Here is a 22,761-nt window from a genome sequence, read left to right as displayed (position 1 = left end):
TGTGTGAGCGAACTGGTCGGTGGGAGGCTATTGGCGGCAGAAGGCGGTCTCGCAAATACCCCGGCCCTAAGCCATGGAGCGCTTTAAAGGTGGTCACCAACACCTTGAAGCGCACCCGGAAGACCACAGGAAGCCAGTGCAGCTCGCGCAGGAGAGGTGTTATATATGAGCGCCCCGTCGCTCCCATAATCCCCCGCGCGGCCGCGTTCTGGACCAACTACAGCCTCCGGGTGCACCCCAAGGGGAGCCCCATGTAGAGAGCATTGCAGTAGTCCAGGCGGGAAGTGACAAGTGCTTGAGTGACCATCCAGAAAGGGACACAACTGGCGTATCAGGCGAACCTGATAAAAAGCCCCCCTGGCCACGGCCGTCATATGCTCTTCTAAAGACAGCCATGCGTCCAGGAGGACGCCTAAGTTGCGATATTCAAGTCTGAATGTCTATGGAGATTCTCAATCATCCAGGTCATGGTTGTCCGAGAGGTGCTTTTTCAAGAGGCAACTGGACTTTCTGACCAACTGACCAACCAGAAAGTCCAGTTGCCTCTTGAAAAAGCACCTTTGGGATATTCAAGTCTGAGTTCTAGTGGAAAGGACATTAGAAAAAAAATATTCTTTGGCTGTTTATGGCAGTAGAAAGCATTAATCATTGCTTAGTTCCTGGAGATTTTTCATGATTGAATGTATCCCCTTTGTTGTGACATTCAAAGCATTTGAATGTTGAATTAAAACACCAATAAATACAAAATAATTCTAGTAATGAAGCCAGCATCTATTCAGGGAATAAAAACAATGCCTAACAATTTCTCACCATTCCCAGAATATGTGCATCCATTTAACACAAGGCCTCTGAGAAAGGCCAGTTTTTTTTAAAAAAAGATGGTCTAAAGATGGGTAAGGTGGAAGCCATGAGGATCTCCAGAAGGATTTTGTTCCAAAGGGCAAGTGCTGCAACAGAGGCACACCATCTCTTGGGTCTTATTATATGAAACTGCTTAATTTAGGTAACCCAAAGCAAACTAACCCTGTCAGAATGCACAAGAAGCATTATGGGGAATAGACAGTTCTTCGGATAGCAATCCCCTATGCCATGTAAGGCTTGATAGATAATAACTATACTATTGTGGCAGCCTTGTTGATGGCGGTGAATGTCACACTGGAGATGAGAGGCCGGGAAGATCTGAGCTGTAACTGCCCAGCGAGGACAGGCTATGACTGCGGGGCGGGTGGTCCTGAAGAAGATCTGGGGGGCGGGGAGTTGGCCGGAGGGGAAGTGATAATTATCCATCTTGCTCTTCCCTGGGGTCTCTCCCTCCCCCATTTTTTGTCGCCCCCCCCCCCCGGACTGTTGCTTGCCTGGTTTGGCCTGCTTGTTTTACTCATCTTCAGTTGTCTGTTGGGACTTTTGTCATCTCCCCTCTTTGAACTGCTATCTGACTCCTGGCTCCTCTCACACTGTAAAGTGTTACATCTTATCTTTTCACCCCTATTACTGCCTTATTGGTCTCATTATATTGGACAGAGTTATGGAGTTACAGACTGATGAACTATGAATCCTGGTGGACTGCTGCTGCATCATGTTCCTAGGAACTGCTCTATGACTCCGCCGGTGGTTGTTCCCCACGTAGCCACCGTGAGAGGGTGGCTGCGGCTGGTTCCGCGGGACTCATTCGTTGCAGCCTTGGATTCTCCACCGCTGTGAGAGAGCGGTGGTTATGCCGGCCTGGGTTGACTCCTATTTTACCATCATTATCCCTCTTGTTTATCATCTTGGTTTCCTGTTGCTATTTTCCATCCACTTCTCATATTTATTATGGCTTACACTTCGGCGACCCTCCTTGCTCTGCGAGATGCCCCCTTCTCGCAGACATGGCCTTTGAATTTATCGAAGGCCTACCTCAAGGACGGGTTTTGGAACCCCGAGTGGTGGCATGCTTCTAAGCGTGGTTTGAGGGTTTTTTTAATTAATGTTTTTAATCAAATTTTAAGGGGACCCGGGAGGCGGGTGGTAAGGGTTGAGCTGGGGGCGGTTCCTACAGTTCAGCAATTGGGCCCGTCGGATGGTTGGGGGGGAGGGAGGGAGGAGGAGGGAACAAAGAGGCTCAGCGGAGAGAGGGTCTTCCAATCCCTGTGACAGTTGGGAGACGCAGAGGTCGGGAGAGGGGGGGCTAGGAGGGCGCCGCCGCTTCGTTCAAGCGGTGGCACCCTCCTGCCCCCTCAGCTCATCCTGCTCCCCCGATGGCGACGGAGTGCGGAGCCCTGGACTCCGACTGGTGTACTTAAATGCCAGGTCCGTGGTGAACAAGACACTCCTCGTCCAAGATCTTATAGACTAGGAGGACGCGGACCTGGCTTGTATCACTGAGACCTGGCTGGGGCCGGAGGGCGGTGTCCCTCTCATGGATTTGTGTCCCCCAGGTTTCCGGATACTACACCAGCCACGACTCCAGGGGAGGGGCGGAGGAGTGGCGGTAGTTATTAAGGAAAGTCTTAGGCCTAGGGAGGTCACTGTTCCTCAGGTTGGCGGGTGTGAATCCCTCCTTTTGAAATGGGACCCTGGAGTTCAGTCTGGGCTGTTGATCACGTACCTCTCCCCCAGCTGCGTGGCCTCAGCCCTGCCCGCACTACTAGATGTCTTAGCCGAATTGACGGTGGAACTCCCCAACCTTTTGGTTCTGGGAGATTTCAATCTGCCATCGGCCGGTGAGTCATCTGAGTTGGTGCGGGAGTTCATGACCTCCATGACAGCCATGGACCTGACTCAGATTGTACAGGGCCCAACACATATTGGAGGACACACACTCGACCTTATTTTTCTCTCTGGACAGTGTATAAATGATCGTGGGGAGGGGACTTTATCTACTGATCCTCTGTCATGGACCGATCATTCCCTCCTTAGACTCGACTTTTCCTCCGCCATCCCCCGTCGCAGGAGCACGGAACCAGTAAGATGGTTCCGCCCCAGGCGCCTGATGGAACCCGAAAATTTCCTGATGGAGCTTCGGTCATTTCCTGCCTCCTTAGCCCACAATTCATCTGAGACCCGGGAACAGGCTGCAGTGGGGGCCCTGGATCGAATCGCGCCTTTGCGGCCTCTGATCCGATGCAGATCCCTGGCGGCTCCTTGGTTTACTGCGGAGCTCAGGGAAATGAAGCGTCTGAAAAGACGCCTGGAGGGTGGTTGGAGATCCTCCCGATCCGAGTCCGACCGAACACAACTAAGAACCCATATTAGGTCTTATCTTGTGGCGATGGAAGTGGCGAAACGTAACTATTTCACCACTCTCATTGCATCTGCAGAAAATCGCCCAGCAGCCCTGTTTAGAGTGACCCGCTCCCTCCTTAATCAGGGAGCGAGGGAGGACCCCTTACAGGGCCGTGCTGAGGACTTTGCACAGTTTCTGCAAGATAAAATCACTCAGATTCGGACCGGGTTGGACTCTGACTGGACAGAGTCCGTTGAGGTGACAGGGCCTAGTCTTGGTGGAGACATCTGGGTTGAGTTTGAGCCTGTTTCATTGGATGACGTGGACAGGATTATGGGTAGGCTGGGGTCTTCCACATGTTTACTGGACCCTTGTCCCTCCTGGCTAGTTTCGGCAGCCAAGTAGGTGACTGGAGACTGGATCCAGGCTGTTGTCAATGCTTCACTAAAGGAAGGGGTCTTTTCTGCTGCGCTTAAAGAGGCGGTGGTTCGACCCCTCCTTAAGAAGCCTAACCTGGATCCTGACGTACTTAACAACTACCGTCCAGTCTCCAACCTTCGCTTTTTAGCGAAGGTTGTTGAGTCCGTGGTGGCACAGCAATTCCCCCAATTCCTGGAGGAAACTGACTACCTGGATCCTTACCAATCTGGTTTCAGGCATGGCCACAGCACGGAAACGGCATTGGTCGCCCTAGTAAATGATCTCTGGCGGGCCAGGGATGGGGGTTGCTCCTCCATCCTGGTCCTTCTTGACCTCTCAGCGGCGTTCGATACCATCGACCATGGTATCCTGCTGCAGCGGCTCAGGGGGATAGGGTTAGGAGGCACTGTTTTACACTGGTTCTCCTCCTATCTCTCGGGCCGTCTGCAGTCTGTTTGGGCGGGGGTCAGGGATCCTCCCAGAGGCCTCTCACTTGTGGGGTGCCTCAGGACTCGGTTCTCTCCCCTCTGCTCTTTAACATCTATATGAAACCGCTGGGTGAGATCATCCGTGGTTTCGGGGTGAGGTATCATCAATATGCTTTACATTTCCACCCCGACCACCCTAGGGATGCCCTTTCCGTGATGTCCCACTGCCTGGAAGTGGTGCGGGTTTGGATGGGGAGGAACAGGCTTAGACTCAACCCTTCCAAGACTGAGTGGCTATGGATGCCGGCATTCCGGGATCTGGAGGTTCCATCCTTAATGATCGGAGGTGAAACTCTTGCTCCCTCCGATAGGGTCCGCAACTTGGGTGTCCTCCTGGATTCTCGGCTGTCTTTAGATGACCATCTGACAGCCGTAACCAAGGGGGCCTTCGCACAGGTCCATCTTGTGCGCCTGTTGCGCCCATTCCTAGACCGGGATGCCCTCGCCACGGTTACTCACGCCCTTGTTACCTCTAGGTTGGACTACTGCAACACCCTCTACATGGGGCTGCCCTTGGGATGTGTCCGGAGGCTTCAGCTAGTCCAAAATGCAGCCGCGCGGGTAGTTATGGGGGCATCTAGATACTCCCATGTAACGCCTCTCCTGCGTGAGCTGCCCTGGCTACCGGTAGCACTCCGGATACGTTTCAAGGTGCTGGTGCTCACCTATATAGCTCTTCATGGCTTAGGCCCGGGGTACTTGCAGGACCATCTCCAGCCGTTCTCCCATCGTCCTGTGCGCTCTCACAGAGTCGCCCTCCTCAGGGTGCCGTCGGCCAAACAATGTCGGCTGACGACCCCCAGGGGGAGGGCGTTCTCTGTGGGAGCCCCGACCCTCTGGAATGGATTGCCCACTCAGCTCAGGACAGCCCCTGACCTTCTTTCCTTCCATCGCAAGCTGAAGACGTGGCTCTTCCGCCAATTAAACTGATCCGTTTGGGGGTACACTGGTATAATTTTAAATTGTTTTTTAATTGGGTTACTGATTTTAATTTTGTATTGTATTGTGATTTGTATTGAAGTTGTCATTTTGTAAGCCGCCTTGAGTCCCTAGGGAGAAAGGCGGCATATAAATCGCAATAAATAAATAAATAAATAAATAAATAAATTAAATAAATAAATAAATAAATAAATAAATAAATAATAAACAAACAAACAAACAAACAAACAAACTAGCAATTTAAATTGGATTTAGAAGTAAACTAGCAGACAGTGCACAGCATACAATAGATCACTGGGTATAGTGATGCCTATTCATCACTGTTGTAGTGTTTCATTCTGGACCAACTGTAGCTACTAAGTGATCTAGGTAGAGTGCATTGCAATAGTGCAATCGCAAGGTGACCAAGACATGAATGGTCATGAGTAAGGCCTCTTAATCCAGGAAAGGATACAATTGGTGCACAAACTATGCTTCTACAAATGCCTAGCTAGACATAGTTGCTACCTTGAATAGGAGTTAAAAATCCAGGAAGGCCTCCAGATTGCACATCCATCCTGAGTGAACCAATGCAACCCTGCTCAGAACCAAAGATAAAAGGTCCCCAATGTTAGAAGGACCAAACATCTGCAGCCAGTCAGTCTTGTTACAGTTCTTCTCTAACCAGACCTTACAGTCTCCAGGTATTACATCAAGACTTTGAAAGCTTCACTTGGTCAGCAAAGGATTGAGAGGCACAGCTTAGTATCAGCAGCTTACTGATAATACATCTTGCCAAATTAAAAGCTGACTTCCTCTTATAGCCTCAGGTAGATAAACAACTGGAGAACAGGGAGTATTGGGTCCTAAAGCACTCTGCAGATCAGCAGCTTTGATTCAACTTCTCTACCCCCACCCCAGCTCTAACTATAACCAGTCTTAAAGGTGGAGAACCATTAATATCATACTCCCCATTCTCACTTCCTGCAGCTGGTTTAGAAGTATAGCATAATTGATTATGTCTGCTGAGAGATCAAGGAGGGCCAGGATGGTAGAACCACCTAGTAATCAATAAGTGCAACCAATGTCATATCGATACTATGTCCCAACCTGAAACCCCACTGAAAAATGTCCAGATAATTTTACAATTTTACAAAAAAATATTTATCTTTTGATTTATGAATATATCACTGTTTAATGCCATACTCTTTTCTAACATGTTCCTTTCTATTTATTGTTTCTTTTTGTTACATTATTTGTTTCTGTGCTCTTTAGCTGAATTTTTAATATACACTCTATATCGTATCTTTACACTGTGCTGCAATCCAATAAATGTAAAGTTAGAGTGGTCCCTTCTCTTTCATCTCTCCCCCAAATCATATCCTATCGAATTATTTTTTTAATGCCAAATATAGGCATTTTGTCTAAATCTCAGCTGAGTCCTACGATTTTGCACATCTGCTGTTCAACAGCTCCAGCACGCAAGGCTGTATAGGAGGCGAGCTTGGGCAGTCAGTGTGGCACCAAAGTAGCATGTTGCAGTGTCTCTGTGATCGTTCATAAGTGTGAACGACCACTGTTATGCTGCAATATATGTAATTTTGGGACCTGGTCTAAGTATTTTTGGCGGAGATATTGCAACTTTGAACATTCGCTAAGTGAACATTTGTAATTCAAGGATTATCTGTAATGGCCACCACTATTAACTGTAGTATTGTAAATTAGCTGGAAAGCAGTTCCTGTCTAAAAAAATAATCACTTGATATACTTGTGCAGTGCATTAAAATGAACCCATCATCCTCAACAAAAATTTTAATAAACGTACAAATGAAATTTGTTTGAAAAACTAATGGGGTGAAGAAAAAGATTATGTGTCATATTGCACATAGTGGCCCTGATTGGTATTAATTATTTTCCATTCAGGGAGTTAAAAGCTACTGTATTTTCCGGACTATAAGACACACTTTTTGTCTCCCAAAAGGGGGTGAAAATGTCTGTGCATCTTATAGACCGAAGTCCCACCCACCCACCAGCCATTTTTTGGCCTCCGCACATCCTGTTTTCAGGGCTTTTTTTTTTTTGGCCCATTTTTGAGGCTTTTTTTTTTTTTGGCCTCTTTTTTTGGAAAAATGGGTCATTGTATAACCTTTGTTAAATTTTAAGATTAGATTGTAAGATGATACATCATACCTTCCAATGACAATGATATTAATTCCCCCTGCTCTCCTTGAATATACTCTGCTTTATGTAGACACTATCCTTAAACAAGCATTGTTAAATCTTAGTTATATTGTAATTCTTTGTTATCATTAAGGTATGTATTCAATCAGGTTTAAAACCAAGGTGGAAGGAAAGCTATCATGTAAGGAGGGCTAGATCAAGACCTGGCTAGGTGGCTCAGTGGCTAAGATACTGAGCTTGTTGATCAGAAAGGTCAGCAATTCGGCGATTCAAATCCCTAGTATAGGTCTCCTGTGTGAGCAGGGGGTTGGACTAGATGACCTCCAAGGTCACTTCCAACTCTATTACTGTTTAAGACATTGTCTAATCCTTCATCTTGCTGACTATCTTGGAAGCATGATTGAATTACAGGAGCATTGTGTGGGTTTCATATCTTGGTAATTTAAAATTGGTTCTTATTAGGCTTCTTTCACAATGCCTTATCTTAATGAGATTCTCCTGTAGATAATCTAATCTAGATAATGTCCTAATCTATGCACATTTTCAAGAAAGCGTTATGTAGTAATCACCGTGCTTTTCAAGTAGGTCTGTTTTGAAAATATTGAGGAAAAAGAGACACACACTCTGTAATTCCTATCTAGAAAGGGCTTCTAGTAATCATCCAATCATCCAGACAGAGGAAAGAGCTTTTTCAGTAGAAGATACCCTCTGGAGGGATAATTATTATTATTTAATACTGAAAACTTTCCCATTTTGGGGGCTTTTCAATATTGCTATGTTTTAGCATTTTAACTATTTTGAGTTGCTTTCAGTAGATATTGACTGGAATGTATAATTGTACTTTTATGTTTAGATTGTACTGTAATTATTTATATGTTTATTACATTTAAACTATTCTCAAAATCCTGTTTGGCCATTGAATAGGTTATGAACAAAAAAATACATGATCATTCTAGATGGCAGATGTCAACTACTTCCAAGTTCTCTTCACCAACTTCCCTGCCCTAAGCTGGTATCTTTCAGTAAGAGTAAATGCTGTATTCTTTCTCTTTCATTAGCCATCAGTCAGATTTAGCAGGAGTCTGATTATATCATAATCAGTCTGTGAACTTGAAAAGCATAAGCATATGTAACCATCCGATTTGGTTCATACAAAATGTGACCAAAACTTAGTTTGTTTATTTGTAATCCATCAAGTGTCTATATGTGTTTGTGCCCATGCCTTCGTGTTGGCCCCAGGCAATTGTCTGGACTGGTCCCTGCAATTTTCTTGGTAAGATTTTTGGAAGTGGTTTACCATTGTCTTCAAGTCATAAAAAGGGAGGGTTTTTTTAAGCTAAAAGTGAACAAAAGAAGTTATGATTCAGTGTAATGTTTGAATCAAACCTGTGGACCCAAGAATATAACTGTTGTGTGTTACTTAAATATGAAGAACAAAAGTTAGTTTTCAGGTTTTTTAAAAAAAAGCTTTTTTGCTCTCTAAATCTAGAAAATTACAGAAACTTAAGGTATGATGTGAGGATAATCTTTTCATGTATTATTTAAAGCATTCAGTCCTGTCACTAATGCAGTGAATCCACTTTAGTTATTTTTGATATGAACAATGTACCCTGCATTTAAATCCAAAGAATTTTACCACTGTAATCCAAACTTTACTTTGCCTTTTAGTGTCCTTTAGAATTAAAACAATCAGGTCTTCTGAAATATTAGCCACCTGGAGTCATGTATTTGAGATGGGAGTCTATGTAAATCAAATAAATAAATAAAATAAAATAAATAAAATATAACATGGATAATATTTCATGTTTTACTGCTGCTTTGGAACAAATCTTACTTCAGTATAAATATGAATAAATATTGTTTTCATATATTAAATATTAGGACTGATTACTAGAATTTTTCTAGGAATATGTTTACCATTTTGATTTCAGTGATAAATAAGTTGCTGGTGAGCCTGGCTTTATTATATACAGTATTTCAATAGAAATATAAGTAGATTTATAGGCATGTATTTCAATTTCTATGTGTTTGGTTTGTCTGAAGCATAAATTATACAAACATGTTTTTCTTTCTTTCTTAAGGTCATTGATATGCCTGAACATAATCCTGGTGACATGGGAGGAACAATGAGACTAGGGAAAAGAAAAACTATCTTTAAGACAGAAGATTCTTTGTTAAGTAAGTCATGGCATCTTTGGTTGGATCTTTTGCTTTTGTGTTCAAACCATACCAACAATAGTATCTTGTTCAAATACATACTGTTTAAGAGTAATATTAATTAGATTCAATATCTTGTCTTAAATCCTAATTATAACTCCTGTTAAACTTCTGCTTTCAGAAATCACTAGAAAACCTAGGAGATATTGCAGGATGAAGTTGTCCTTCATATTAGGATTCTGAAGGATGCAATTACTACTTATTGCTGGTCCCTTCTTCAAAAGATGTGAGACTTAGTCTGTTAGAAACAGAATCTCTATCATTATCATCATTCAAGGAGCAACACAAAAGGAAGCATTTCTCTCACTTTTTGATTTTATTTATTTATTTATCTTGCAAGTGGTACTATAGCAGGAACAAGGCGCTTCTTTCACTTTCTGACAAATAATTAATCAAGAACAAACAAGCCTCCTATCCAAAAGCAGGATGATGAAAGGAAGGGATCAGTCGCATCAGAAGAATTGGGTTCATGATTAAACAAAGCCAAAATTAATTTCCGGCAACAGAGTTTTAAATATCCCTACTTGGAATCTATAAACATGTGAGGAGTTGTTCTGGACAACAGTCACTCATTTTTAACACTTCCTTTCAGAACAGCTGTTGAGAAGTTGGTGGAGAGTCATCAGCTTGAAATTCTTCTGCTTTTTCCTGTGTGGGTGGTTTCAATCAGTGTTGTCAGGCAGAGGGTAAATACTTTGAATTTTCTTGTTTTGCCTGCCCCAGACTTGGCCCTTCCTCCATTCTTTTTAAAAATTTATATGAACCTATTGAGGAGGATTTCTGTCAATTGGTGGTGAGGTATCATCAGAGTCCTAAATATATAATTATACAGATAGTCCTTAACTTAAGACAACAGTTGGGCCTGGAATTTTGGTCACTAAGCAATTATGTTGTAAAGTGAGATGCCGCATGACTGTTCCTAGTGACTGCAATCCCAGCAATTCACATTGTTAACAAAATTGTATTGGTCATTAGCTAAAGATCCACCCTACCCCAAGACATTTCAGACTTGGTCCTTCCCAGCCCTGAGCCTCAGGAAGATAAGTGACTCTCTCCAACTTCCCCCATCTATCTATCTCCCCTGGTTTCTTCTTTTATTCCACTTGGATAGTCTTTCTCAGTTAATTTCTTCATTATATCAGGACTTTCATGTTCAAGTCATCTGTGCCATATATGAATGCAGTTTGAATGTTTTTCCTCCTTGGCAGTATTAACTTCCTGATTACAATTCAGTTGATATAGTTTATCTGTAATTTTAGCCTTTGCAAGTAAGATATCCCCTTTTGTGATGATACAAATGTCCCTTTTAAAGATCACTACATCATCTTGTTTTGTGAGCTTCTTCACAAAACACTGAATACCACTGAAAAAGAAAAACAAGAAATTCAAGAAGAAACCATCATGGCTGCACAAAGATCTCTCTAACAAACTGAAAGACAAAAAGGATTAGTACAGAAAATGGAAAGAGAGACACATAACTAAGGCAGAGTATCAGTAGCAATCTGCAAAGATGAAGTCAGGAAAGCAAAGGCTCAGAATGAACTAAGGCTTGCTACAAAAGTCATAGATAATAAAAAAAAGTTTCTTCCAACATATTAATAACAAGAAAAAAGTCAAGGAAACAGTAGTCCATTAAAGAGAGAAGATGGCAAGGAAGTAATAGGCAGTAGGGAGAAAGCAGAGCTGCTTAACTCATTCTTTGCATCAGTCTTCACGCAAAAAGAAATTACACCCAAGTGTACCAAAACAGCTGCTGTAAAAGACAAACCAGAAATAAAAATTAAAATAAGCAAGAAAAGAGAACACCTATCTGACCTTGATGAATATAAATCACCAGGACTTGACAGATTAAATCCCAGAGTTCTGAAGGAGCTGGCAGATGTTCTCTCAGAACCACTGTACCAAATCTTTCAAAAATCCTGGAGCACAGGGGAAGTACCTGAGGATTGGAAAAGGACTGATGTGGTTCCCATCTTCAAGAAAGAGGGAAAAACAGACCCAGGAAACTACAGACCAATCAATCTAACATCAATACCTGGGAAGATCCTGGAAAAGATAATAAAAAAACAAATCTGCAAACAACTAGAAGTAAATAAAGTTATAGCTAGTAGCCAGCATGGGTTTGTTAAAAACAAATCATGCCAACCAATCTTATTTTATTCCTTGATAAAGTCACTAAATTAGTAAACCAGTGAAATGCTGTGGACATAGTATACTTAGATTTCAGTAAGGCATTTGACAAATTAGACCACAATCTACTTCTTGGTAAGGTAGAAAAATGTGAAATAGACAACATCACCACCAGATGGATTTGTAGCTGACTGGCAAACTATACTCCTGGAATACTGCAACCAATTTTGGTCACTATACTACATAAAAGATGTTGAGATTTTGGAAAAAGTGCAAAGAAAAGCAACTAAGATGATTAAAGGCTTGGAGACCAAACCATATAAAGAACGGCTGCAGATTTTGGGTCTGGCTAGTCCAGGGGTATGCAACCTTAAACACTCAAAGAGCCATTTGGACCTGTTTCCCACAGAAAACAAAACACCAGGAGCCACAAAACCTGGGTGGGCTTGGCCAACTTGACATCACTCACTCCCACCCAGTCACATGACCCCCCCAAGCCATGCCTACCCAGGTTTTGTAGCTCCCAGTGTTTTCTTTTCTATGGGAAACAGGTGTTTCTGTCTCTCTCTCTCTCTCTCTTTCTTTCCCTCCTCTCTCTTTCTCCTCTCTCTTTCTCTCATTTCTCTATCTCTCTCTTTTTCTCTCTCTCATCTTTCTCTCTCTATCTCTCTCTCCCTCCCTCCCTCTCTCTCTCATCTCTCTTTCTCCCTATCTCTCATCTCTCTCTCTCTTGTCACTCTTTCTCCCTCCCTCTCCCTCATCTCTCTTTCCTCTCTCTCTTTCTCTCTCCCTCTCTCTCCCTTTCTCTTCCTCATCTCTCTTTCTCCTCGCTCTTTTTCTCTCTTTCTCCCTTTCTCTCTCCCTCTCTCTCCCTGTCCCTCTCTCTCTTTCTCTCTCATCTCTTTCTCCCTGTCTCTCTGTCTTTGTCTCATCTATCCATCCATGCATCTCTCCATCCATCCATCTATCCGTGCTCTCCTGCCCAGCTTCACGTGTCATGTGAATCCAACCACTTGGGCTGTGGATTGAGAGTGGAGGCTGGCAGACAAAGCCAAGCATTGGAGATCCACGCAAAATAAGGCAACTCCAACCCGGATCCTGTCAGGGAGACTTCCCCGCCTTCCCTCTCCCTCTCCCCCCCTGCGGTGGGGGCCCTGGTGGGCCGAAGGCAGCTCCCTCCTCAGAGGTGGCCAGCAAGCAAACAAATGTGGTGCTCTGGCTGGGAAGGGACAATGTGGAGCCCCACCTCTGGCCAGTGGGAGTGGAGCAGGCAGGGCGCGCACCTTACCTGTTGCTGCCATCGCAATGGCGCTGGCTGACCTCTATATGCAGGGGTCTCCTTGCTCAGTCCAAGGAAGGCTCCAGCTACCAGTGCCACTGTGTTTCCTGCCAGCTGGTAAGAGGGGGCAGAGGGGGGCCAGATGGTGGCAGTGAGAAGTGGGCAGAGCCTTTGAGCAAGCGCCCCCCCACCTGCTGCAGAAGGGAGGGCTCAGCTATCCAGGTGGAGGCGGGTGCCACCACAGGTGGGACAAAGCCAGGAGGGGCGTGCAAGCTGAATGTTTGGAGCCACACTCAGCGGAGTTTGCAAGCAGGCTTGGTGTGCCACTTAGGCTGGGAGATCCCAGCCCGTTTGGTTTGCTTCAGTACAAGTTGGGAACACAGAAGGTGGAGGAAATCCATGCCTTCTCTCCCACTCTGGAATATGGAGCAAGTCTCCATCCCCCTCCATCGCCCTTACCTTCTCAGGCCAGGAGACCAGTGACTGGGAAGGGAAGGCGAGGGGTGGTGCCAGCCAGTGGTGAGATCACACGACAGGGAGCCACAGCAGAGGGACGAAAGAGCTGCATGTGGTTCCAGAGCTGCAGGTTGCCAACACCCAGGCTAATCTAAAGATAAGAATTAGGGAAGACATGATAGCAGTATTTCAGGAGCTGCCACAAAAAGGGTCAAATTATTCTCCAAAGCACCAGAGGGCAGGAAAGAAATAATGGTTGGAAACTGATCAAAGAGAGAAGCAACCTGGAATTAAGGAAAAACTTCCTAACAGTAAGGAAAATTAACCATTGGAACAGCTTGCTTTCAGAAATCATGGGCTGTCTTATCACTGGAGATTTTTAAGAAGAGACACTTGTCTGAGATTGTATAGGTTCTCCTGCTTGAGCAGGGGGCAGGACTAGAAGACGTCCAAGGTCTCTTCCAGCTTCTATCCTCTCCTCTCCTCTCCTCTCCTCTCCTCTCCTCTCCTCTCCTCTCCTCTCCTCTCCTCTGACAAAAGATTAGTTTCAAGAGCAGGGACATACATTTTTCACAAGTATCTTTCTGGTGACACTCTGAGAAATAGGATAGTAAACAAAACCCTCTCCTATTCCTTCTTATTCTATTATTTGCCCACTAGATGTGGCGATTTTTTTTTTTCTTTTACTGTGGTCAAGGTGAGTAAAGAAATTTCTGTCATTTGTCATGTGACTCGTAACTCCTGAATCAACACACCATGCTTTCAAAGATAGGTGCAACTTTTGGATTGAAAAATATATACATTATCTGAGACAAAATCAATTTTTTTTCTTTAAACTTTTGGCGTTTTGTAATTTTTGCATTCTGTCCAGATTCTGCAATCTGCTTTTAAATGACCCTTTTTCTTGCACACAAAGCATTTGTGTGTTTCTTGCTTCCTGTAACTTTTTATTCCTATTTGTCATCTTTAAAACAGACTTGCGACAGAAGCACTATCGCTACAGTATTAGTGCTTTCTGTTGTATGCTTATACTCATCCATAAGCTTGCCCTTAACATATTACTATGTTAGCTCATCATCTGGACATGCCTCAAGCGCAGTGACAAGTATTTCATAACTTTCTGGTAAACCACTAATAGTGCTGCAACATGAAAATCTTTTATTTCTTCTCCTGTGCCTCTGAGGTGTTTAACCATTTCCAAGGTGTGCCTTATATAATCCTGCATATCTTGGCCTTTCATCAGCTTGGTTTGGAATAGCTTTCTAATCAAATACAGTTTATTTCTTAGATTAGTTCTTTCATGCATGTTTTGTAATCCTTCCCACATTTCTTTAGCAGTTTCACATTTACATATATGTATGATTTGATCATCTTCTATGCTAAGAGAGATTGTGCTTTCTGATCTTTCTCTATCCACTCATCTGAAGGATGTTCTGGCCAATTTCATTTATACATTTCCATGTATCTGATGGGCTGTCTGGTAAAATGAAACAAGGCTATGGCATGCACTTGAAAGAAAACTGGGATGCCTGTAATTGTGGAATCTGATTGGCAAGAACAAATAATTTTTATTCACAGAGAATATACATGTGTGACACTTGTATCAATTCTAGGTGGTTACAGTACTGATAACAGTAACAAAGAGTTAGATATCCTGTATACCTCAGCTAGAAGTTAGGAATAGGGATGGCATGGAGCAAATAGAACGTGTATTAGAAAATTCCTGGAGCATTCATTAGCCAAGGTTTAGGAATAGGGACAGCTAGAGACCAATAGGACAATTATTAGATCATTACTAAAATGTTTATTAGATTATTTGTTTTATATATCCTGCCTTATCCTGCCTTCCACTTTAGTGAAAATGTATAAGTTTTCTTAATTCTATTGTTTGAGGTTCCTTGGCATTTTCTAGCTAGGACCCCTTTTCTTCGAGTGCTTCAATAAAAGGAAACAAAACCTGCACCTCTTACCTGGTGTTCTTCATCGGCTTCGGCAACTGACTCAGACCCAAATTGGGGACAATATGCCTTCTCTTATTAGCAGCATTTTCATCTTAAATTTCCAAGACTGGTAGTTCTGGTTTGTCAAATTTGCAAATAAAATATTTGCTTCACCTGTGTTACTGGCCATTTTCTTTTATTTATTTATTTTATTGCAGTCTTCTTTTTCTGTTGCTGTATCTTGCACTTATTTTCTGTAGCTGGCTATGATTGATTTACTCTGTTCTGTGCTGAATTTTATATTTCTCCTTGTAAGGTTTTTGAATGCAGCTCAGAATCTGATAAATCCAATGAAACTCTGAACACAAGGCTACTAATAATCAGCTTTATTTTCTGCAGAAAGCAAAACTGGGCGACCCTTTTTAGTCTCCCACCTAAAATAGAGCAGGCAAAGAGAGAAAAGCAGGCACATGCAAAAAAAAAAAAAAAACTTTTCCAAACTTCTTATAGTTCACACAGCTTGCATAGATCGTCATTGCTATAGAAACATTATTTCATATCATGCAAACCTCATTATTTTTCTCAACACTCTGAAAACAATGGACCTTAGAAAGGGAAAGAAATAAATCTTCTGGCATATAATTCAGAGCATTGTTAGCATTATTATTATCTCATTAGGTTGCTGAGAATACACATTTTAAGTTACAGCAAACAAGCAGAATCCACATTTTGCATTTTACAAGAAGTTACTTTAGCTACTTGGCAATTCACCTAGAGCAGGGGTGGGCAATTGTGGCCCTTTTACAACCTGTGGACTACAACTCCCAGAATTCCTGAGACAGCCTGTCTCAGGAGTTCTGGGAGTTGAAGTCCACAGGTTGTAAAAGGGCCACAATTGCCCTAGAGGCTTTATCTATGCAGATGGCACAATGGAGCTCAGCTTCAGCAGGGAATCAGAGGTCAAGTTAGGCACCCTCTGTATGCTCTAATCCTTTCAGGGACTCTTTCATCCTCTAATCTGGGTTTATACTGGGTTTATCTCTGGGTTATACACCCTCACTCTGGGCCCATATCCTGTTGGAAAATTCTGTTTTATTCCATAGGAATCCTGTTTTATTCTATAGAAATTGTAGCAGAGGATTATTACATAGCCATACAGATTAGTTACATAACCATACAGATTAAATAAAATGTACAGTGTACAGTCATCATCGCCTTGCTGCTTAACGGTTTTTAACTATTTTTTAACTGTCACAGGAAACTCCTCAGAACATAAAGGAGCCATAGATTATAACCATAGATGCAAACTAAACACTGCCATCTACTGGCTGAATAATTCTGTAGTCATTGCAATACAAAATACATTCTAACATGTATTCCAACATTTTGGAATAGGAGGCCCAGGCTGTTCAGAAGGCAGCTGAGAATCTGATAAGTCCAATGAAACTCTGAACATGAGGTTACTGATAATCAGCTTTTATTTTCTAGCTAGAAAGCAAAAGATTTGACCATCTTTTTGTCTTTCACCTTAACTACCGGCAGAGAGAAAAGCAGGTGCACGCAAAAAACTTTTCCAAACATCTTATACTTCACACAGCTTGCACAGAATGTCATTGCTATAGAAACATAATTTCATATGACGCGAATTTCATCATTTTTCTCAGTGCTCTGAAAACAATAGACTTTAGAAGGGGGGAAAATACAATTTCTGGCATATGAATTAGAGCTTTGTTAGGGAATGCTATTGCTGAGAACATACATTTTCAGTTACAAGCAAGGTTACTTGACAGAATTACTTTTCACAAGAAGTTACTTTGCTAGGCTAAGCTTGACAATTCACCTAGAAGTTTTATCTATACAGTCAACATGCTAGGTTACAATGGAGCTTCTTTCAACAGCAATTAACAAAAGCTGAATTAGATTACACTCTGTATATGCTCTAAGCCTTTCAGCTCTGATCCTTCAGAGACCCTTTCAGAAGCATTAGGTTAGATAGGATACTAATCTAAATTTATGAAAGTGAAAAATACTCTCACATTAATCACGAAATCTCCAGAACGTAAAGCCTACAAACTTGAAATTTGCCACGTTATGTTCCTCTTGGCTTCTAGGTGCTCACTAAGAAAGGATTTTTCGAAATGACCATCAGAGCATTAGTATTTCCTATATTATATAGTATTTCCTATATATAATAGCATATTATAATATTATAATATGCTAATTAGTTAGATGTTCTACTCCCCCTCCCAACTTGAAAATAACTCTGAAGAGAATGGGATAGCATAGGACAGGCTTCTGTGGGGCAAGCCTCATGGAAAGAAGGGACTAGAAAGCCTGAGGGAGAGAAGGGGATAGGATAGGAGGCGTTTCTGTGAGGCAAGGCTGAAGGAGAGAAGGGGAGAGGAGAGGATCTATGGGCCAGCCTGAGGGAGAGAAGGGGAGAGGAGAGGATCTATGGGGCCAGCCTGGGAGAGAAGGGAATAGGAGAGGATCTATGGGACCAGCTTGAGGGAGAGAAGGGGATAGGAGAGGATCTATGGGGCCAGCTTGAGGGAGAGAAGGGGAGAGGAGAGGATTCTGTGAGGCTAGCCTGAGGGAGAGAAGGGGAGAGGAGAGGCCGATCGTAACTAATTAATTTTCAAACTAAGTGTCAATTTATCAAGCCCGATCACGGAGCACAGGTATTCAGGTAGTAACTGTATAATCATAAAAATGAATAAAATCATTGTGAAGAACATATTCCATATCCCCCAATTATTCAACTTTTGCATTTAGCATGAACTTGAATTGAATAAAATTTATTTGCTAGTCTGTAATCTCTTTGGAACTGTATGCCTGTTTTTATTGTCTCCTTAAAATGAGCACTTTGCACAGTTTGAACCAAACAGGAATTAGAAAAAATGTCTGGGTTATAAAAATTAGATTTACTAGCATAGACCAGTGGTCCAAAATATATTACAGTCTAATTTATTTTCCAACTGACCTCTTTATATTTTTCCTTTAAACTTCATTTTCTAGGTTCTTTAGGAATCAAGCATAGTTTGTCCCTTATGATTGTTGCTATATTACATATTTGTTCAAATATTTCCTGTTCTTGAATAATACTACATTTATTTGCATGAAAGCTGATTTCACAAAGAAATCTACCAACATTATAGTTCAATAAATATAACATGAATCATTCAAGTTATGAACTTGGCAAATGCCAAACCTATTAACATTCTTCTTAATGATCATTGAAGAAACCATAATTAACTGGGTCACTAAGCTATAAATGTGGTTTAGAAACTATAAGGGTTACATTTGCACAACATGCTAAATAAAATAAACAATCTTTATCTGATGATTCATCAGTTCACCTAATTTAAGATTAGTCTCATTGGCTTGTTATGGCTTTCAAAGGACGGATTTAGAAAACTTTCCTAATTCTTGTACCTTGTAATGGGGTTGTTAGATGGGGCCCAGACTGCTTATACCCACATACTGTTTGCCATGACATGAAGCTTTCCAAGGGCATCTCCTCATAATGGACCGTTTATGTCATGGCACCAATAACTTACATGCTTTCAGCTTGGGGCACCAATATAACTTACACAAGGCCAGGAGGTTAGGTGAGCTTTGCTGGTAATGTAACTTTGTGGTGGTGGTGCGGTGTTTGTTTTTTGAACCAAGGCATCATGATTTGTATTCTGTGATGGTGGTGTTTTTAATCTTCGTATGCTACCTATAGTCACTGCAGAGTTGGGCAGCTCTATAAATAAACAAAAAAATAAATCATGGTTGCTTTCCAGAGCAGAGCTTGCAGAAATGCTCAAGTCAGCTTGAGAAAAAATTAGAGAGGAAGGACTGTTCTGTATAACTTATGTCTGCTATAGTAGCTACTATGTTGGGGAAATAAATACCAAGTGCAAAAATTAGAATTGATATGAGCTATTTTTCAACAGTTAATGGATGAGTCTGCCATGTACTAGAAAGAGGGTAAATAGCAAGCATGGAATCACTTTAAGTGGAAAGAAATGGTTATTGAGCCTGAGTCCTACTTTCTGCTGTGACTGATAGTTTTTATAGAATGTTTTCCCTCCTCCCCATCGAATTTCCCATCCATATCACATTTGCAGCTCCCTATATATGAGCAGCTGCCATAGGGGTATACTAATTATATAGGAGATTTATTTTATTTATTAAACAAATTTACCCACTTACATACGGTGATTTCATCAGAGATATAGAATAGGGATCAATATTGCCATAAAAGTATCTGATTTGCCTTCTGGACTAGCACTAAGTCAGGAAGAACTAACTAGTACAGTGCACTATTACATTGTATACTATTGTATAATAGAATATATTCTATTTTTATAGATATAAAAATATATTTTTTTATATTTAGCTTTATAAAGAATGTGTATTTTACTACCTCAAAATATTTCCTGAAAAGTGTCTCTCTTTATCCACCTAGTGGAGCTGGAATTGATATTCTGTCTTCCTCAGCACTGCTCTCTTGAGCAGGGGTGTCAAACACAAGACCCATGGGCCGAATCTGGCCTGCGATGTGGTCGGATCCAGCCCACCGGGCCATCCTGGAAAATGTAAGGGGCCAGCCCGCATCGCTTCAGCCCGGTCTATCCAATGCAAAGAAGAAACATCGGGCCAGCGTAGCTTCAGCCCAATCTACCCAATGCGAAGAGGAAACACCAGGCCAGCATGGCTTCGGCCTAGTCTACCCAAAGCGAAGAGGAAACATTGGGCCAGTGTGGCTTCAGCCCAGTGTACCCAGTGCAAAGAGGAAACATGCCAATGGTTTGGGGAGTGGTGTCAAGCTGACTATGCCCACCCATTTGGCTACACCCACTCATTCAGCCATGCCCAGTGAGTGGTGTCAAGCTGGCCACACCCACCTAGTTGGCCTCCGCCCGGCCCCCTGAGGTCAACTACAGCCCTGATGCAGCCCTCAATGACATTGAGTTTGACACCCCTGCTCTTGAGGAATTCCTTTTTCACATACTGTATATGTTTCTCCCTTCATTTTGTGACTCGTAATTGGGATATCTTCTTATCTTTTCCTTTCCTCTGGAGGGTGAGAGGGGAATGGACCCAAAGAACTCAAATCCAAGGATATGAATCTTCCGAATTGGATTACTGAACAATGTTTGTGTACTTAAGCTTTTGTAGAATTGATTAGAAATTATTAGAATGCAAACAAACAATGTTAGTAGCAGAATATTTTTAAAAGCTTGTGATTTTTTTTAGGGAATCTTTATGGCAATGAAGCTTTTGTGGAAGAACGACACAGACATCGCTATGAGGTAAGTGACATCTAACCTATTTTTTGGGGGGGTTAAATTTTTAAAAAAGTATCCATATTAAGATAATTACATGTATCACTTCATAGCATTAGGTATCATCTTGAGGCTGGCAATGGGATCCTTATATGCTGGGAGAAGAGTCTAGACTGGGTCATGAGCTTATGCCCTTAATGGCAGCCATAAGCTTGTAATGGGTTGTTGCTGTGATGAATGAAGCTGGTTTTTACTTGGAAGCAGATAGACATGAACTGAATATGGAATGCATTGCTACTGGCCCTTTGCCTTTGTGAAACTGAGGATTTTGGGTATCCTAGAAGTCTACAAATGGGAAGAACCATTTAGGATGGTATGGTCCAGTCACCTTTTAGATCACGAAGATTTCAAGAGGCGATTGGGGATTTGTCAGCAATTTAGTAGACAGTTCCAGTTCATACCGTAGCATTAGACAAAATGCTGTGTGAGAACTTTTCCTTGTTTTCTGATAATCTATGGGGAGATTAAACAATTGAAAAATGACATAAAAATATGAATACAACTGAGCATTGGTTCATAAAGTAACATAACAATCAATTGATTATTATTAGTTAGAGAATGATGCAAATTTGAGTGAATAAGAAAAATCCATCTGCATAGCATATGAGAGAGAAGGGAATGTGCATCTATGCCTCATTCCATTATTTTTAAACTATGATTAGGCTATAATGGCCAAACCACTCTGTTGTTTGTTACCAAAAGCTTCCCTTAATAAGAGCTACTAAAAATAATAAGTCTTAGAAGAAAATTGCAGATACTAATCAAATCTTTATTATGATCATAAGAAGGGTGGGATACAAATAATATTTTTTTTAAAAAGCTAAAAACATTAAAACAAAAATTACATATTAAAAAACAGAATAATACATTTTAAAAAACTAACACATATACAAACTGTCTAAAACATGGGGGACATTAAACAAATACAAGAAATAAAAAATATATGGTTAAATCTATAGCAATATAAAACATTATTAACTAACAGTTTAAATATGCATTAAGGCTATTTTAAGGCAACGGTCTGATAGATATTAAGCACTACTGTACATTTCATTGTTTTTAAACTATTAGTAAGATATAAAGACTGGATCACTCTGTTATTTGTTACCAAGAGCTTTTATTAATTAGACCTATTAAAATGATAAAGTCCTGCCCAGGATTGGCAACATTATATATTGTCACAAGCAAAGAAATATAAAATTGTCCTGTGGGCCCTGGATATTTATACAGTGATGATGAAATGGTGAAAGGGGGTTAGCACAAATGTCTGCAATACAGGCACTGGAGAACAATATGCTCTGTTGTTTCTGTATGCCCACAGTCACAGGGGCATTACCTTTCTTCGGTAATGAATTTTCCTGTATCAGCCTTTAAGAATAGCTGAGTGCCAGTATAAAGGTCCTCCAGTTGCTAGATACTTTGAGGTAGGTTAATTATGTCAAGGAGAGGCAGAAAACCTGTTGGATTCACTGGCAATAAAAGTTGGGGTTCTGCCTACTTAATGTTCTGTATCTCCTACATATTGCTTAATGGGTGCTTTGGTCTGATCATTTCCCATGCTGAGTAGAAATCATGGAGAGAAGCCCAATGATTATTTTAATTTTGCAATTTGCCTACCGAGCAAACAGAGTAGCAGATGATGCTGTTAATATGGCACTGCACTACATATTACAACATCTTGAATCTACAAGGACCTATGCAAGGGTCCTTTTTGTAGACTTCAGCTTCTTCTCACTAAACTGAGTCAGCTAACTGTGTCTGACTACACTTGTAAGTGGATCATAAGCTAGCTAATAGGAAGCAGCAGGCGAAATCATATCAGATACCTGTACAATTACCACAGGTGCCTCACAGATCTGTGAGCTCTCCCCATTACTCTATTCTCTATACTAGGGTTGTCAAACTCCCGGCTTGCAGGCCAGATACGCCATATGCTGGCCACACCCATGCCCGGTTTAGCAAAGGGGAAAAAAGTCCCGATATATCACATGATGCCGCTGTGACAACATGAGTTTGACACCCCTGCTCTATACCAATGACTGCATCTCAAAGAATCCTTCTGTTAAAGTAGTAAAGTTTGCAGATGATTGATCTCATTCAAGACGATGAATCTGCATACAAACAGGAAGTTGAACAACTGGCCCTGTGGTGCGACCAGAACAATCTTGAACTGAAACTGTACACTCAA

General features: G+C 41.8%; 1 protein-coding gene across 2 annotated transcripts in view; it reads left to right on the top strand.

The window, feature by feature from the left end:
- The window catches only part of CTPS2 (CTP synthase 2), a 159,796-nt gene that overhangs the window by 103,498 nt on the left and 33,537 nt on the right, over positions 1 to 22,761 (top strand). For both annotated transcript variants that reach the window (XM_070943707.1, XM_070943708.1), the window contains exons 14-15: positions 9,294 to 9,390; positions 20,485 to 20,540. In XM_070943707.1, coding sequence (XP_070799808.1) covers positions 9,294 to 9,390; positions 20,485 to 20,540 — 153 coding nt within the window. The remainder of the gene's footprint in view (positions 1 to 9,293; positions 9,391 to 20,484; positions 20,541 to 22,761) is intronic.

The sequence above is a fragment of the Pituophis catenifer genome, unplaced genomic scaffold (assembly GCF_029215685.1).
Source record: "Pituophis catenifer annectens isolate HBS135680 unplaced genomic scaffold, rPitCat1.0.hap2 SCAF_4, whole genome shotgun sequence".
Classification (NCBI taxonomy): Eukaryota; Metazoa; Chordata; class Lepidosauria; order Squamata; family Colubridae; genus Pituophis; species Pituophis catenifer.
This window is presented reverse-complemented; position numbering and strand designations above follow the sequence as displayed.